Source organism: Carcharodon carcharias, chromosome 7, assembly GCF_017639515.1.
Source record: "Carcharodon carcharias isolate sCarCar2 chromosome 7, sCarCar2.pri, whole genome shotgun sequence".
Taxonomy (NCBI): domain Eukaryota; kingdom Metazoa; phylum Chordata; class Chondrichthyes; order Lamniformes; family Lamnidae; genus Carcharodon; species Carcharodon carcharias.
Genome location: NC_054473.1, coordinates 130,381,770 through 130,399,482, shown reverse-complemented (window position 1 = coordinate 130,399,482; position 17,713 = coordinate 130,381,770). Strand labels below are relative to the sequence as shown.

General features: G+C 40.0%; 1 protein-coding gene across 4 annotated transcripts in view; it reads left to right on the top strand.

Annotated features, from left to right (window-relative positions):
• Nucleotides 1-17,713, top strand: part of ctcf (CCCTC-binding factor (zinc finger protein)) — a 50,045-nt gene that overhangs the window by 13,438 nt on the left and 18,894 nt on the right. For all 4 annotated transcript variants that reach the window (XM_041191922.1, XM_041191923.1, XM_041191921.1 and 1 more), the window contains exons 4-7: nt 3,535-3,668; nt 11,100-11,220; nt 13,838-13,987; nt 15,160-15,320. In XM_041191922.1, the coding sequence (XP_041047856.1) occupies nt 3,535-3,668; nt 11,100-11,220; nt 13,838-13,987; nt 15,160-15,320 (566 nt within the window). The remainder of the gene's footprint in view (nt 1-3,534; nt 3,669-11,099; nt 11,221-13,837; nt 13,988-15,159; nt 15,321-17,713) is intronic.

Below are 17,713 nucleotides of genomic sequence, written 5' to 3'. Positions count from 1 at the left end.
GCTGCATTGTATGTATGTATGACTTTTTAAGACCCTATGCAAACTATAAGGCCCAGAGGACTTGTCAGCCTTTAGCCCCTTTAGTTTTCCGAGTGCTTTTTCTCTTGTGATTGTTTGAAGTTTCTCCCTCCCTTTTGTCCTCTGCTTTTCTACTATTCTTGAGATGCTTGTTGTGCCTTTCACTGTAAGGACAGATACAAAATACTTGTTCAAGGTCTCTGCCTTTTCTTTGTTTCCTATTATTAATTCCCCAGCCTCACCCTTTAATGGACTTTAGCTACTCTTTTCCTTTTTTATATACTTGTAGAAGATTTTATTGTCTATTTTTATATTTATTGCTAGTTTTTTTTCTCAATTTCCAATTATTGTTTAGTCATCCTCCTTTTCTGGTTTCTAAGATTTTCCCAATCTTCTGGCTTACCACTGATCCTTGCAATATTGTACGCCTTTTCTTTCAATTTTATGCCACCGTAACTTCCTTAGCCATGGATGATGCATCCTTCTCGTAGAGTCTTTCTTCCTCAATGGAATATATTTTGTTGGGAGTTCTGAAATATCTCCCTACATGTTTGCCATTGCTTCTACCAAATTACTACTTAACCTATTTTCCCATTTCGCTTTAGCCATCTCTGTCTTCATACCCTTGTAATTGCCTTTATTTAAGTTTAAGACATTAGTTTCAGGCCCAAATTTCTCACCCAAAAACTGAAGGTGAAATTCTAACATGTTATGATCACCCTTATTTAGAGAATCCTTTAGTATAAGGTCATTAATTAATCCTGTCTAATTACATATTGAGATCTAAAATAGCCCATTACCTGGTAGACAGGCAAGGTAACCAATTTGGAGGCAAGAGGGTCCCACAAATAGCAATGAAATAATTGACTACTTAAACTGTTTGTGAAGCTAGTTGAAGAATAACTGTTACCCAGCTCTGGAAAAACAGCAACCTCTGGCAGTAGATCACTTCCTTTGCTGAACTGTAGTGCCAGCTGAGATACTGCTCTATTTCTGACATTTGGCTTGAGCCTTCCTGCACAAGGGCAACCACTGAGCTATGGCTGATGTCTAATTTAAACTTCAATCAAGATCTGGTGAGATATTATACCACATTGAACATCGACGTTATGTTCATCCAATACGTAAACTAATTACCAAATGGCATTTTGCTGTTTGTTTACATGAAACCATTAGAAAAAGCTTACCTAGATCTCAAGACTAGACAAATTTGAAGCTTGCCTCAAATTGTGACTCATCCATGAGAATGATCTTGGGTTTGAGATACAAAAATTGACAACTGAGAAATAAATAAAAAAATTCAAACATATTTTGTCCAAAGAGTTTTTTCAAGATTCCCATCCTCTTAAAATTCTCACTAACAAAACCTGCAACCCAGATTTCATTCCAGAATTTTCTTTCTTGCCATTTTTGTTTCATCTAAAGATTGTAATTATTTGCATAGTATGAAATAATTCTAGCATTTGGGAAAAGTAATCAAATTATGTTCGCTACAGAACCTGGTGTCCTGGGTGCAATTGTACAGGACATTTTTAGTAGAATCCTTGAATGGAATTCCAACTTCAGGGTTTTTATATTGGCTAGTGTAAGGGTGGTGGAAATATGACTAAATTTTTTCTGATTATTGGACACCCTCTTCGTTCACTAGCAATTAGCAGGTTCTAGTTTACTGATGGTATAAATTTGGATCAACAATGGCCTAACAAAGGAGATGAAGGTGAAACACTATCAGTACAATTCAGTGATTACAGCAGCGGATTTTCAGCCCAATGGATGTTCAACATAGCGATATCCATAGCTCTCAAATTATCGTAAATGTAGAAGAACCGAGGAGATTTTCAACTGCCAGCTGACTCTCATTTGAATAATGGGTGACTGAAAAGAGGAAAATCTATACCACTTGCTTGCAATTTTTATGGAGGAATGGCAGAGCATGTATGTTGCATGCTGATTCCATTTTCTCCAGGTGTTGAGGAAGTTAGAGTCCTCTCTGAATGGATAAGTTTTTTAAGAGATTCTTGTGGGGCCAGGAAGCACAGGTTGTTGACCTTGACTTTCTGCATCCTAGTCAGAAGGTTATGGATTTGAGCACCACTCTAGACAACCCCGTGAGCAGAGATTAGAGTTCTGATCTCTGAATGCTAGATTGACATCCAATTAGAGTGGGTTGTCAGTGCCCATTGCATCTAGCCAGTTTTCTTGTTAAGGATTTATAAGTTAAGCTAACAATCTCTTCATATAAATGAACTTTTTTATAGAAGCAGGCCTGAGCATGATCTGTTGGATATAAAGCAGTGGAATAGTGTTGCCTCATGCAGCAAGGCACAGTAGAGGAGGCTCCACACACACATTCAGGACTGCTGCTGGCCTGTTGATTGACCAGGCATTCAGTCCCACATTTGCCCATCCCACACAGGCATTAACTACAGCTTGGGTGCATGTTACAGCTGACTGACATTTTTCTTGTCAAAGAGAAGGCCAGGCTACAGCAGTGTGTCCATTTACTGTCTACGGTTCCCTGGAGAGACCCAAGCCTGAAAATTGCTTGGGTCTTCCTGCCGCTATAGTGGAAATAGAATTTCTTTCACCCTCCCAGGTGTTGGTAACTTGTGTATTTTTGAGTGCTGAAGTATTGAATGTGATATTTCCTTTCGTGGCACTGAGACATAAAACCAGCCTGTTCAGTTCTTTCTTCTGTCTAGTTCTTTTCTGCATGTCAGGGGAAGAGAGAGCATGGAACAGTCTGTGTTATAAATGCTCAAGTATGAATTAAAAGGAGAGTGCTGCATCGTTGCTCAAATCCCTAACTGGTCAGGTCTGGTAATTTGCAGACAATCTGCCTTTGTCATACTATCTTAAGAACTCTGGAAAATACCTGAAGGTGATCTGGGGGTCATGGGAAATTTTCTGGAGAGAGCATGGGGGGGGGAGTGGGGTTTGAGAACAGAAAGCAGGTGTCGACAAGCCTGTGAGGTTCTCCCTGGGATTAGCGCCTGGAGTTTCTTGTGCTGCTATCCATCTGGGGTAAAGAAAAAAAAAGGATTTGAACCTCACTCAACAGAACACATCCTTTTTTTCAAAGTGAACAAAATCGTAAAAGTCATGCAACCTCCTTATTTTTGCAGGTATTGATTGACTCTTCCTTCATATTTTAATTATTGCTCTTTATTTTAGAAAAAAAAGTTAAAGATGTTCCAAATTGGAATCAGTATGTTCCATTACATTATAAATGCAATCGCAAGTGTGAATTTGAAGTTCATAAACAAGGTTCATTTTTCAAATCGTGGGTCATTTTAAATGAGTTTGGTCGTTTGGGGGGTGGAGGGGGGGTAGTTTTCTGATATGAAAAATGGTGATTGTTTTGAAACTGTCACTTCATATAAACCATGCGTGATTAATAGTTTGAATGTTTCTAAAATTGGAATCTAATATAGCATAAAACTAGACTGTGCCACTCAACACCAAACTTACACAAATATGAAATGAGAGTTAATACCATCTTTGTAAACTTTGTAGGTACTAAACCACACAAGTGTCCTGATTGTGACATGGCATTTGTGACCAGTGGGGAGTTGGTGAGGCATCGTCGTTACAAACACACCCATGAGAAGCCATTCAAGTGCTCTATGTGTGACTATGCTAGTGTGGAGGTAAGAAATGAAATGTTAAAGAATAATAGCATTTATATTAATTTTAAGAAGTGGTAGCAAACACCAGCATGAGGTTAAATTTATTAGAGGTAAATTCATAGGAATGTGAAATTAAAATCTGACATTTAATGTCAGCTAGAAATGCCGACTGGATTCTTTTTGTTTTTGAAACATTCGTGCAGGGGCATGTAATTGTACTGCTGGACAAGTCTTTTGCATGCTTGTGTGAGCTGATTGCCACATATCCTCTCCTAACCAGAACCACCTACTTCTGCCTCTAACATTGCTTACCTTCATCCATACCTCAGTCCATTTACCTCTAGACTATTATTGCAATGCTTTCTGCGTTGCACCTTCCATAAACTATGGAATTTTGATCAACAATTTATCCAAGAAATCTGAGCACTATCAGAAAATGACTCAGTTGATCTAGGCCATGACAATATGGAGTAAATTCTACCACCTGGGCAATGATGCAGCAGAGCTGATTACAGCTGCTTATAGGTCTTATCAGATATTCCATTCGCTGATTTTACTGGGATGTTGCTGGAAGAGAGGGACAATGTAGTAACGAGTTTCCAGAGTATGGCTGAAACCCTGACCAGCGGTGTGATTAAGGAGAAGGTGGGAATGATGCATGAGGTGGGATTCAGGCAAATGGGGATGGGGTTATTGCGTTGAGGTAGAGATATGGGGTTGCTGGAGTTGAGGAGAAAACTTAAACATCTGCATGAAAATTTTAAATTAGAATTGTTTGGACCCTGACCCTAATAGCCTGTGTTGGTCAGTAAGGAAGGTGTAACAGACAAATGAGTGAGAAAAATCAGAAATTTAAAGGGACAGAAGGAAGTAAAAATAGTGTACGATGTAAAACACTTCAGAGATTCATGCAAAAGAAAGGTCAAGAAATGAGGGAAAAACAACTGCAAATGCAACTGGCTTGATATTTATTGACAAACTTATATTGCAAGCAAAACACTTTGGATTTGTCAGTCGTAAGGAGGGAGAAAATACAGGTCCGTGTCACGGTTTAACCCCAACTTTTGCACTTAAATAAGGATTTCCTTAGCATTGAACACCTCCAGCAGTCCTGACACACCTTCTGCCCTACCACAAGCGCTAACTTCTCAGAAAATGGAAAGTCTTTAAAGAAAATGTGTGTTTAGCTAATATGCTTCAACTCTGTTCCTACTGAACCGCTGACCATGCAACTTCCCTTCCTGGTCCCCATGTTACTTGATGTCAACAGTTTGTTCTCCTCGGGTACCATATCCTTCTCTTTCAAATCTGCAGTCATCATCCCTCCAAAAAACCATCCTTGACCTCCACCTTCCCTGGAATCCCATATTTGAATACCTGGCATGACCTCAAAATGGCTCTTTGTGAAGTTACAAAATAATTTTTTTTGTGACTGATCACCTTGTCCTTTTTAATTTGTCTGCAATCTTTGACATGATTGATCACACCATCCTCTTCCAGCCCCTCCCCACTGTCGCCCAGTCAGGTAGGATGATGTTCTCCTAGTTCTATTCATATCTATCCAGTCATAGCCAGAAAATCACCTGGATATTATCTCTTCCCTTTTCTGGACAGTTACTTCAGGGGTACCTTTATCTCCTGTCCTTAGTCCCCTCCTTTTTTCCATATACATGCTGTCCCTGGGGATATCATCAGAAAGTGCAGCACCAGGTTTTACACCTGTGTTGACGCCACCCACCTCAACCTCTACGCAATCTATTTCAATTATGCCACTGTTCCACTGTCAATACACCTTATCTGACAGCTAGCACTGAATTAACAGAAGTTTTCTCCAACTAAATATTGAGAAGACTAAAGCCATTGTCTTCAGTTCCTAGCACAAACTGTTTCCTAGCCGCAGACTCCATCCCTCTCCCTGGCAACTGTCTGAAGCTGAACCAGACTGTCTGCAATCTTCATGTCACATTTGATCCTGAGATGAACTTCCAACCACATGTGTGCTTCATCAGCAAGTCCCAACTACTTCCACCTCCATAGCATTGCCTGACTCTGCCCCAGCCACCGCTCATCTGAATCCCTCATCTGTGCCTTTGTTACTTCTAGATTTGACTATTCTAAGATACCCCTGGCCAGCTTCCACCCTCCATAAGCTTGAGGTCATCCAAAACTGCTTCCCACATCCCAACTCGCACCAATTCCAGTTTATCCATCACCCCTGCACTTGCTGTCCAGTGTTGACTTAAGGTTGAGTAGTGTATGTTTTAAAATTCTCTTTCTTGTTTTCAAACCCCTCCAAGTCCTTGCCTCTCCCTGTCTCCATAAACTCCTACAATCCTCAGATATCTGCACTCCACGAATTCTGGCCTTGTGGGCATCCCCAGTCTTAATCACTCTACCATTGGTGGCTGTGCCATCAATTTCCAATGCCCTGAAATTCCCTCCCCGCCTTTTTACCTATTTCCTCTTTTAGGATGCTCCTTAAAACTTGTCTCTTTGACTAAATGTTTAGTAATCTACCTAATGCCTCCTTATGTGATTTGGTGTCACATGTTTTTCATTTGTGGGATGTGGCATCGCTGGCTAGGCCAATATTTATTACCCATTCCTCACTGTTCTTGAGAATGGCAAATGGTGTTTGGTAATGCTCCTGTGGCATTTCTTAGCACATTGTACTGCATTAAAGGTGCTAAGTACAAGGTGTCTGAATGTATTGAAGTCTGTGTTCACAGAAAGCTGTCAGATGTCCAGCAGAAAGATTAGATACAATTCTTGAAGCTTGCCTTGATCTTTGTTCCAGAAAAACATGCAAGGTTCTTCACAGCAGGAAAATATTTTTTAAAAAGACATGTGTCAAAGTAGGGCATATTAGAAGGGATAACCAATAGCTTGATTAAAGAGTTGTGTTTTAAGATGGGGAAGGTGTTGAAGAGGCGAGAGTAGTGAAGAACAACACAGACATTCTGTTTGCACACATGACCCTGACCTTGCTATTGCTTGCCCTGTTTGTAGCATGCTGCCTCCTGTTCGGATTGTTCTGTCTTTGGTGTATAAAACAAACACCCTCACACTGTTTCTGTCAGAATGGGATCCAGTTTGATACTTATGCTGCTAGAATCTCCTAGCCTCCCTGACGCTACCTATACGATAAGCTGAAGCTAGTTAGTGTGCTACTGTTTTTGCAAAGATATACTTCATTCATAAAATATCTGAAAGAACATTACAAAACATTTCAAAATGGCCATCACAGTGCAATATTATTCAAGTTTTCTACATAGGCCATGTTGCACCCTGAGGTGCTACAATACAATCAAAGGAACATTACAAGCATTTCAAAATGGTTGTTACAGAAAGTGAAATGATATTCAAGTTGTCTACATAGATCATGTTAAACTTTTGAAGTGCTTCAATATAATTCTGATACATGTAATATTCACTGCATACATTCAATGTGAGTCATACAGCCCGAGGGAGTGTCAATACAATTCCCAGCCCCTCGATGCATTATGGCTGAAAGGTCTTTGACAGCAATCTTTCCCCATTGTGCCTCTGCAGCGGCTGCCCCAAACTTTAGTGCGTTCCTCACCACTTAAGTCCTGGACCTTGGAATGTGCCAGTCTGCAACACTTGGTCAAGGACAATACTTTGCACTAGAAGACCAGCAAGCTTAGGACAGACCAAAGAGCGACTTTCACTGAGGTGACGATCCTGCACCTACAGTTGAAGTTTGTCTCGGTGTGTGTCTTTGGGAACAGCCGATAGAGCATAGAGTCCTATGTCACAGAGCTGCTTGGAGTGAACCTCAACAAAAACCTCTTCATCTCTCTCCAGACCTTTTTTGTATAGACACATTTCACAAGGAGGTGGATAACGGTTTCTTCCCCACCATTGCTGCCATGAGGGCAACTTGTGAATGGAGTGAGACTTTGGGCATGTAAGAACAATCTGCGGGACAGCCTTTCTCACCACTGGCCAAGCTACGTCTTGGTGCTTGTTTGAAAGTTCTGGCGATGAGGCATTCTGCCAAACGACTTTGCTCAGGGAACCATCTGACAGCGTCCACCCCTACAAGTTTCATTTTTTGAATGTGTAATTTAGTTTATAGAAAAACCTAAAGCACTAAGTAGAACCAAAGGTGACTGCCCATCTAAGCAACTTCATGCACGTGGTTGTCAACACTCCTCTGGGTTCTCCCTCTCCTTCACTTCATCTGACCCCACTCCTCCTCCCATTGTCATCCTTTGCTGTGTGTTCGCAATACTCTCTGACCTTCCCCTCTCTGACCCTCAGAGGCCAAAGCATCATTCCCTTACGCCTGCACTTCAGTGAAATTTGAGCTCAGTACGAAACTGGATTCTTCTACCAACACCTTTGCCTCAGTGCCCAGTTCTTTGGCCAGGAGTCTTCCTTCTTGCACAGTGAACCTGTTTACCCATCTCCATTATTCTCCTTTGAGCTGGACCCCGCTCTCTGGCCTCTTACCGTCTCTAGATCTTTTCATTGAGAACAGTCAGCAAGAGGTCGCCATTTCAGTTTCCCTGCTTCCCTTAGCTCCTCTAACCTGTCTTCCTCTGAAGTAGTGGCATTTGTTCTCATGGGTCCAACTCTAACATTGTCATCAAGCACCATCAGGGTAATACTGTTCTTATTTGGCACATCGATCTTGATCTAGCAAAGGCTAAATGCCAACTCACACATTCCCTCCCTGCCCCACCATACCTTGACCCTACCACTGAGTCGAGCCATTGTTTCCAGGACTCTGACCTCATCTCTGAAGATCTTCTCTTCCCAGCCTCCAACCTCCAAGTCCTCCAAGCTGGAACAAACAGCACCTTCCCAACATCCACAAATGGGAGTGCCCTGATAGACGCATCGTTTCAGCCTATTCCTGCTCCATGGAATTGATTTGTTCCTATCATGACCTTTTTTTTCTCCGCTTGTCCAGTCTCTTTCCCACCTACATCTATGATGCTCTCTGTCACCTTAGCAGTTTCCTGATCCTAACAGTTTCCTTCTTGCCAAGGGCATCCAATCCCTCTGCAACTCCATCCCCCACCAAAATGGCCGGAAAGCTTTCTGCTTCTTCCTTGACCAGAGGCCTATTGCTTTTCTTTTCTTCCCTTCTTTGACTTCTCAGTCTCCAATTTTGGGGATAGGCTATCAACCAGTATTAACTATAAGCACACTGACTCCTACAGCTACCTTGACTACGCTTCTTCCCATCCCTAGTTCCTGTAAGGACTTTATTCCATTCTCCCAGTTTCTCAGTCTCTATTTCATCTCTATTTCTTCCCTGTCTCCCCTGCTTATTGACTTAAAACCTTTACTTATTACATCTTGGACTTTTCCCAGTTCTGATTGGTCATTGAGTTGAACCATTAACTCTTTCTCTTTCCACAGATGCTGCTAGACCTGCGTTCTTATTTCGATTTCCAGCATCTGCAGTATATTTATGATTAGTATTTCATTAATAAACTTTTTTGCATACTTGCTTTGTTCTGTCAACTCCTTGTTTGTTATTAAAATAACTAGTGCAGGTTAACGTGGATTGAGTTAGACTGCATGATAGCTGGGCATTTTTCTGTGGTTTTACCCACCATTTGGATAAAAGTATTTGTTGGTGTGGAGGCTACATCAAAGAATGAGGTAGATTGCAAAGGAATTTCCCAATCTAATGTTCCTTGACATGTGCAATACTTAATGAATACTTAAAAATGAGGTGAATGTATTGACCACATAATAGAAGTAGCAGGGAATGAATCCTATTTATATTAGGGTCATATGTTTAGAAAAAAGTCATCTTGGATTTGAGTAAATGTTCTGAAAGCCAGTTTAAATGCTTATGGAGGCCACTTGTCACTACTCATGTCAACATTGAGCTTAATTTGTGTTAATTATCTATATTGGACCATTTTAAAAATAATGTCTTTTAAAAAGAGTTTGTTAATGTCATGTTTTAGTGCTTTGCCACTCAGTCAATAGATTAGTAATAATTGAAATAATTATAATTGAAATAAAAAGAATTGAATAATTCTCATCTACATTGCCCTCTCAGCAAAATCACCAAAAACACTGTCAGTTTGCACATATATTTTGTCGACTCCCAGCTCTACTTTTCTCGACCCTTTCATTGTCTCTTAAGTTGTCAGACTGCTTCTCTGAGCAGAAATTTCCTCCAGCTAAATATTGGGAAATCTGAAGCCATTGTCTTTTTTGCCTACCATCTAATTGTTGTTCCATAGCTACCAACTCCATTGTTGTTCCTGACAACTGTCTGAGTGAGGCTGAACCAGACTGTTTGCAACCTTTACTATGTTTGACCCTGACATCCCACTCAGATATTTGTGCTCCTTCAATTCTGGCCCTTTTGAGCATTCCTGATTTTAATTGCTCCAGTATTAGTGGCTATAATTTCAGCTGTCAAGACCCTAAACTCTGCAGTTCCCTCCTTAAACCTTTCTCATTCCCTTCCTCTCTTACTGCTTTGACCAAGCTTTGGTCATCTCCCTAATATTTCCTTAAGTGACATGGTGTCAAATTTGTTTTATAAGAGTCCTGTGAATTGGCTAGGGGCACTTTACCAAGTATAATAAATACTATATGAATAAAAGATGTTGTGGAAAAGGAGTTAAATAATTAAGTGCTGGGCAGCAATTGGGACAAAGTTCCGATACATAGCTGAGCTTCCAGTCACTTATCTGTTCCATCATTAAGACTGCCACATTTCCACCTCCATAATATTGACTGACTCCCACCTGCCTCAGCTCTTCTACTGAAACCCTCGTCCATACCTTTATTACCTCTGGACTTGACTATTCCAACACACTCCTGGCCAACGTCATGCATTCTACCCTCTATACTTGAAATCATCCAAATCTCTGCTGCCTGTGCCAAGTGCTATTCACCCATCACCCCTGTACTTCCTGATGTAATTGTCTCCCATCTAAGCAACGCTTCAATTTAAACGTTTTCATGCATCCTTCCATGGCTTCACCCCTCCATATTTCTGTAATCTCCTCCAACCGTACATTTCTCGCAGATATCTGTGCTCCTTCAATTCTGGCCTTTTTGAGCATTCCTGATTTTATTTGCTTCACTATTGGTGGCTATAACTTCAGCTGTCAAGACTCTAAACTCTGCAGTTTCCTCCTTAAATCTCTCCCATTCCCTTCCTCTCTTCCTGCTTTGACCAAACTTTGGTCATCTCCCTAATATTTCCTTAAGTGACACAGTGTCAAATTTGTTTGATAAGAGTCCTGTGAAGTGGCGAGGGCATTTTACTAAGTATAATAAATACAAGATGTTGTGGAAAAGGAGTTAAATAATTAAGTGCTGGACTGCAATTGGGACAAAGTTCCAACACATAGTTGTGAAACTTGGTGTTTTCACCAGAGATGTAAATAGTTGTAAATTCTCATGCATTAAGGCTGACTAATTGTTCATTTGTTTTTACAGGTTAGTAAGTTAAAGCGCCACATTCGCTCTCACACTGGAGAACGCCCGTTCCAATGTAGCCTGTGTAGCTATGCTAGCAGGGACACTTACAAGCTGAAAAGGCACATGAGGACCCACTCTGGTACAGTAAACCTCAGTTTACCTTTACTTGCAATTGCATCCAGTACCTATTTTTGAACTCATTATTGCATCTGTACAGTGGCAAATATGTGTTTTGTAACAAATAGTTTGCTTTGCTAGCAGATATCAGTTGTGCCCTTCAGAGATAATTTAAAGCATATGGTTAGATTATGTGCTGTTATATTGTAACATAATCTCATAACATATTGTGTTTAGCCCTTATTCATAAATTTGTATTTTTACATTTTTCTTGATAGTTATGTTATGATCTCAAAGACTGATAACTGGAAGTTCAAATTTCTCTTTAAAAGTTAATAGTTGGAAGAATGGCATATCAAGATTTCAAACTGTAATAAATGATTAAAAAACACTATTGATTCACTAAACACTTATCCTTTCATAGACAACTTGTATTTTAAACTACAGAAAAGAGATTCCCCATTTAACTTTTAGCACGACTGAAAATTTCCTGCTATGGTTACATGTTAGGTTGTTTCTTAAGTGGGCGCTTCATCCAGCAGGAACTAGTCCTAAAATTATTCAGTTCCTGATGCCTTGCTTCCTTTTTTACTTTCCAGCCAGGTAACTTCTAATCCCAGAACTGCCTTGCCCTGTGAAGATTACATTGTAGACCCCTTCCTCTAGCTCCAAGCTAGGTGAATCTTCCAGCCGCCATTAAATCCTCTGAAACTTGGTCTTCTATCTGAGCACGAGCTCCCACCCACATTCTGCATGGTAAACGATAGAGTCAGCATTTTCTCTGGTTAAGATGCAGGGCTAGATGCTTCTATCTCTGGCTCACTAACTCCCAGATGGCTGCAAACCACACAAGACCAAACTGCTGTCTGTCTATGATATTCATGGGTTTATAGGAAAGCCTGCAATCTAATCTCAAAAATGACTCCCTCTACCCTCTTCCCCATGGCAATGGGAAGCACATTAGCTTTGTATCTAAGTAGAAATGCTAATTAGCTATCCTTGATCCCAACTTCCTTTCATCTTAGAAGTTAATAGATTGCAGCACAACTGTTTACAACTAGATACCTGTAACGCTTTTCTGGGACTGAGACTGAGTCGACCAGTGGTATACTCAGGCTGCAGTCATAGTCCCCAAGTGTAAATATCGTGCACCATCACCGCCTCAGTAAAACAGTTGGAGCCTTCATTTGATCTCTAATGATTAAACCACCCATGCTTACTGTTAGGCAGACTGCAGAATAGGTCATATGGCCCCCTTCCTTTACCCTAAATTTAAAGCGACCGTTCCAAGATATAATCCAATAACTCATAAGACACAGTCCTGAAACATAATATTATAAACCTCCATATGTTACAGTTACCATTTTCTGAGATATACCACATCCAAAGTGTTGTAGAGCATGATGAGTAAAATCTGTACTGGGTGAGCTGTGGATGCCTCATATTTGTCACAAGCACAGGACTGCCTTAACATTTGGCCAACATGCATGGGTAAAATAGTGATATTCATCGGCCTGAAAGACCACCATCAGCAGCAGTGAAGGAAGCTTATTGATAAACCACCAGTCAGGAAGACCAGTTTTCAGCAAAATTCTGGCAGATTTGTCTTGATGTGGCAACACACTGCTTTTGTAGAAGTAGCTCAAATATACTTGGTTCTGAAAACCAGCAGGCCATATCTTTAGGATAGAGAAGCATTAATTTAAAGTAGTAAATGAGTAAATTTTTGCATACTCCTTCATTGAAACAGTTGAATTAGACAAAGAGTGGTATTGTCCAGGGCTGTCATAGCTGAGGCAGATTCTGTCCATGCCTGATATCTACATACTTAAACTAGGGTTTCCAAATGGGATTCCCAGCTGGCATTCTTTATTCATAGGACTCTTGCTGCTTCCCTCAATGATGTACCTGAAGCAATCATGCATCAGGGATTGGGGTAGCCATCTACATGCCTAGGTTGGGTGCTGCCCATGATGATGCTTGCTCTGACTGATTACTCTCTTCTGTGGTCTTTTCCACGCCTGGCTAGCCCTGGAGAATGAGCACAGGATATCTACCAGTGCTTGAGGCCTTCTGTGGCTCATTATCACTTCAGGGACTGGACTGCTTCTTGAATACCAACAACAACATTTAAGTTGAAGATTGTTTTGCTTTTTCATGGTTTAGTTCTTTATTGGTTTTGCCACTCAAATAAAAATACCCAATTTTTAGACACTGGGACAGCCCAGTGTCTCCTTATTGGTGTATTTAGCAAAGGGAAACCAAGGTTGAATATTTCAGATCTGTCTGGTTTAATGCCACCTTGGGTGGTCTATTTACCTAGGAAGCTACAGTGGAAGTTCAATGCCCATATTTACAGAAACCAGTTCCTGTATTTGTAGCTCATCAACACTTGCTGAAAGATGTTGCTTACATTGGATTTTGGAGTGCTGTTTTTGTTTATCTTCTGTGGTGTTACTATTTTTATTTCTGAATAATGCTGGTGTAATAATGAAGAAAATATTGTGCAGGGATAGGATTCCTAAATGCTTTAGAATTGTAATTTATGTTGCCTTTGATTTTTAAATTGTACTGATCAAAAAGTGGAGCCAAAGTAGTTCAGTGATCAGAATGTTCTAAAATGTGAATTTGTGAAATAGGCGAGAAGCCATATGAATGCTACATCTGCCATGCCCGCTTCACTCAAAGTGGAACAATGAAGATGCATATTTTACAGAAACATACAGAGAACGTGGCAAAATTCCACTGTCCACATTGCGACACTGTTATTGCTAGAAAAAGTGATTTAGGTAAGTGTGTTAGACTTTCAAAACTTCAAATATAAACATATACAAATTGGAAAAATTACTGCTCCAGAACTGTTACTATGTTAGCAGACCAAGACTGTCTCTCTTGCGGTTGTCTGTGTAATTTGTGACAAGTATTAACACAATTGGGCCACAATTTGAGTATTGAAAATAGGTCCCAAGGAAACAGTAACCAGGACCACAAAAATCAACCACAAAATTAATACTCCACCCTATCTGAGCCGTAATTAATTTAATTCTTGCAAATTTTCAAAAATTAATCAAGTGTTATTGATTCCTACCTACAATATCACAGGTTCAAGTATGTGTCATGGGGCATGTTGCTTTTCCAGCTAGAAGTTAGAGGGTGCAGGCACCCTATTCACTTTCATTTGTTTCTCATTTCCTTCCTCCATGAAGGTGTAAAAATTGTATGGAGTGGGTAGAGAAAGAAGTTTATGAAAATTGATTTAGTAAGTTGGAACTGAATGGTTAAATAAGTGTTTTTTTAAAAAGTGATGTGAGACACCAAAATAGATGTAAGTTCATACCTTGAACACAAATTAGCAAATTGCGACTGAATAGTGCTTGTTCTTGTATTGTGCTGTAAAATGAAGCTTACAGATTAGTGTTGCTTAACTGCATGGAAATATCCATACTTTGAAACTGCATTACTTTCTCTGATTCTCTGGTCTCAATTTTGATGGACTATTCCTTGATCCATTTGTTGATATGAATAGAAATGGAATTTCCATTGTAACATTTATCTTCATTTGAGAAGAAGTCTGCCTATAGTCAATGGAGAACACACTTTTCAATTTGTTCCACTCTTTGTTGGCTTCAGTCAAGATTTTTTTCACATTAAATGCATGGAAACCAACTGAACATTATCCAGCAAAGTAGCCTACCCCATCTTCAAACGTAATTCTCCATTTCATTATTGTAATGCTTCATTTCTTGTACCAGTGTTCTTTGTTGTTTTTTTGTTGTGGCAGACTTGTGCCATATATATATGCACAGTAGATCCTAGGGTGTATGTATCTATAGTGTGAATCTTCACTTGGGGCAATCCAGAAGTCAAAGTCAAAGATATCATTGTGTCATTCACTTGCCTGTTGCATTTAACTGTGCTGTAAAATATGACTTCAATTTCTATAATTTCCTTCTCTTCACAGGTGTTCATCTGAGAAAACAGCATTCCTATTTGGAGTCAGGCAAGAAGTGCCGTTACTGTGATGCAGTCTTCCATGAGCGATATGCCCTCATACAGCACCAGAAATCTCACAAGAATGAGAAACGTTTCAAATGCGAGCTTTGTGATTATGCATGTAAACAGGTATTACAGTCAGACAAACCTCATCAATTTTACTGTCATTGGTAGCGGAGTGTAATCAGTAAATCCTACATTTTTGGGGATTGCAATATATATAGCTTTTGCTGAAAATTCAGTAAATCCTAATCTGATGAGCTACTATTGGGTCATTCTGATACATAGCTATATCTGCAAGTAAGATTAAAATATACTTTTAACATATTAGTGTTCCATGAATTAAGGATTTACAATTTGAAGAATATAAACCAAAATTGTTACATACCTCTACAATCAGAATGGAGTGATCACTAAATTTGGAAGTCAAATATGTAATTTGGAATACTTGTAATGTGCTCTGCAAAAGCATATTAGTCAGCCGTTATTATTTTTCCCTTGGCAGCCATTTAATGGAAAGGATAAAATGCAGTTGTTTGCAGGAGTCAAATTCTTCAGAGCTAGAAGAATCTGGTCTTAAATCCTACGTGACACAACCATAAAATGCATTATTAGATTCAAATGAATAGCATTTTAGAATATTATGCACTAATGCATAGATTTCTATGCAATAGGTACAAACTAGCATTGGAAAATCTTAGCAAAACAATGACTTACTTTTAAGGTATATTTTGATCCTCCTGTATTTGTTTTTTATCTGGCCGTACTACATTATTACTGTTTGGCTGTATAAGATTGAAGGACAATTAGCATGTTTATTTTTTCCTCCTTGTTTACTGTTCACATAGGATTAACATCTTCTGGGATTGTACTCTTAAGAGCTTTGTACATTGTGTAACTGTCATAACTAGATGACCATCTCCCATACTGGTTAGAATATATATCCAGAATTGATACCTGTCTTATTCTAGACTGTCTCCTGAATTCTTCTTTCATACATTACAGCATTTATGCTGTACATTTCTTATGGCAGCTGAGACTCAATTTCAAAAAAGCACTTCTTTCTGAAGTGCTTTGCAATGTCCAGAGGTTTTGTTGCTGGTAGGAATTTTGTCTCCCACATCAGCAATTTTGTTTTTGCTGCTCAGCTAGAACGAAACTGACTGTTCAGAACTGCAACTTTGCGACACAGAAACTGAATTCTTTAGCTTAATTTTTTACAAGATTTTTTTGCATATCACCAACAGTATTTGACTGTACTGAAGTTTAAAGCACTTTAGCATTGGCTCGGTGAAGTTTACCTCAGTTTATGAATCCCATTTTTGGGATCAGTTTTGTCTCAAGACAAGAGAAGACACAGGCTCTGCATGCGTAAAGTTGAAAGCTTGCTTCATCCTCCGTAGAAGGGCTCATAGTAATAATCTGTTGGAAGTATGTTTTGGACACAGTCCTATTCAATATGGATGCCTTCAGGGACAGAGACCTTGGTTTCTTGTTCTGCACAGAAGAAGAGCTCCATCTACAGATTGGGTTAGAAAAGCTACTGCAAATGAGGCACAAACTCAGCAGTGTTCATGGCTCAAGCCCTACTCCAAAATTGACATCTAGCTGAACTTTGACCAAGTTACAGGATTACAGGGGAAGTGATGGCGTAGTGGTATTGTTGCTGGACTAATCCAGAAACCTGAAGTAATGCTCTGGGGCTCTGGGTTCGAATCCCGCCACAGCAGATGGTGGAATTTGAATTCAATAAAAGTCTGGAATTAAAAGTCTACTGATGACCTTGAAACCATTGTCAATTGTTGTAAAACCCATCTGGTTCACTAATGTCCTTTAGGGAAGAAAATCTGCTGTCCTTGCCTGGTCTGATCTACAGGTGACTCTTAAATGCCCTCTGAAATGGCTTAGCAAGCCGCTCAGGTGTATCAAACCACTACAAAGTCTCAAAAAAGGAATGAAACTGGACGGACCACCTGGCATCGACCTAGACACCAGAAATGACCACGGAAATCTCAGCCGTGTCAACCCTGGAAAGTCGTCCTCACTAACACCTGGGGGCTAGTGCCAAAATCTGGAGAGATGTTTCACAGACTAGTCGAGCAAGCCTGACATAATGATCCTCATGGAGTCATGTGCTGTGGGCCATTAGCAGCAGCAGAATTGTACTCGAACACAATCTGTGACTTCGTGGCCTGGCATATTCCCCCACTCTACCATTACTACCAAGCCTGGAGATCAGCCTTGGTTCAATGAAAAGTGCAGGAGGGCATGCCAGGAGCAGCATGAGGCATACCTAAAAATGAGGTGTAACTATAACACAGGACTACTTGCGTGCCAAACAGCATAAGCGGCAAGTGATAGACAGAGCTAAATGATACCAATGGCATAGCCAATGGATCAGATCTAAGCTCTGCAGTCCTGCCAGATCCAGTCATGAATGGTGAACAATTAAACAACTCACAGGAGGAGGAGGCTCGACAAATGTCTCCATCCTCAAAGATGGGGGAGCCCAGCACATCAGT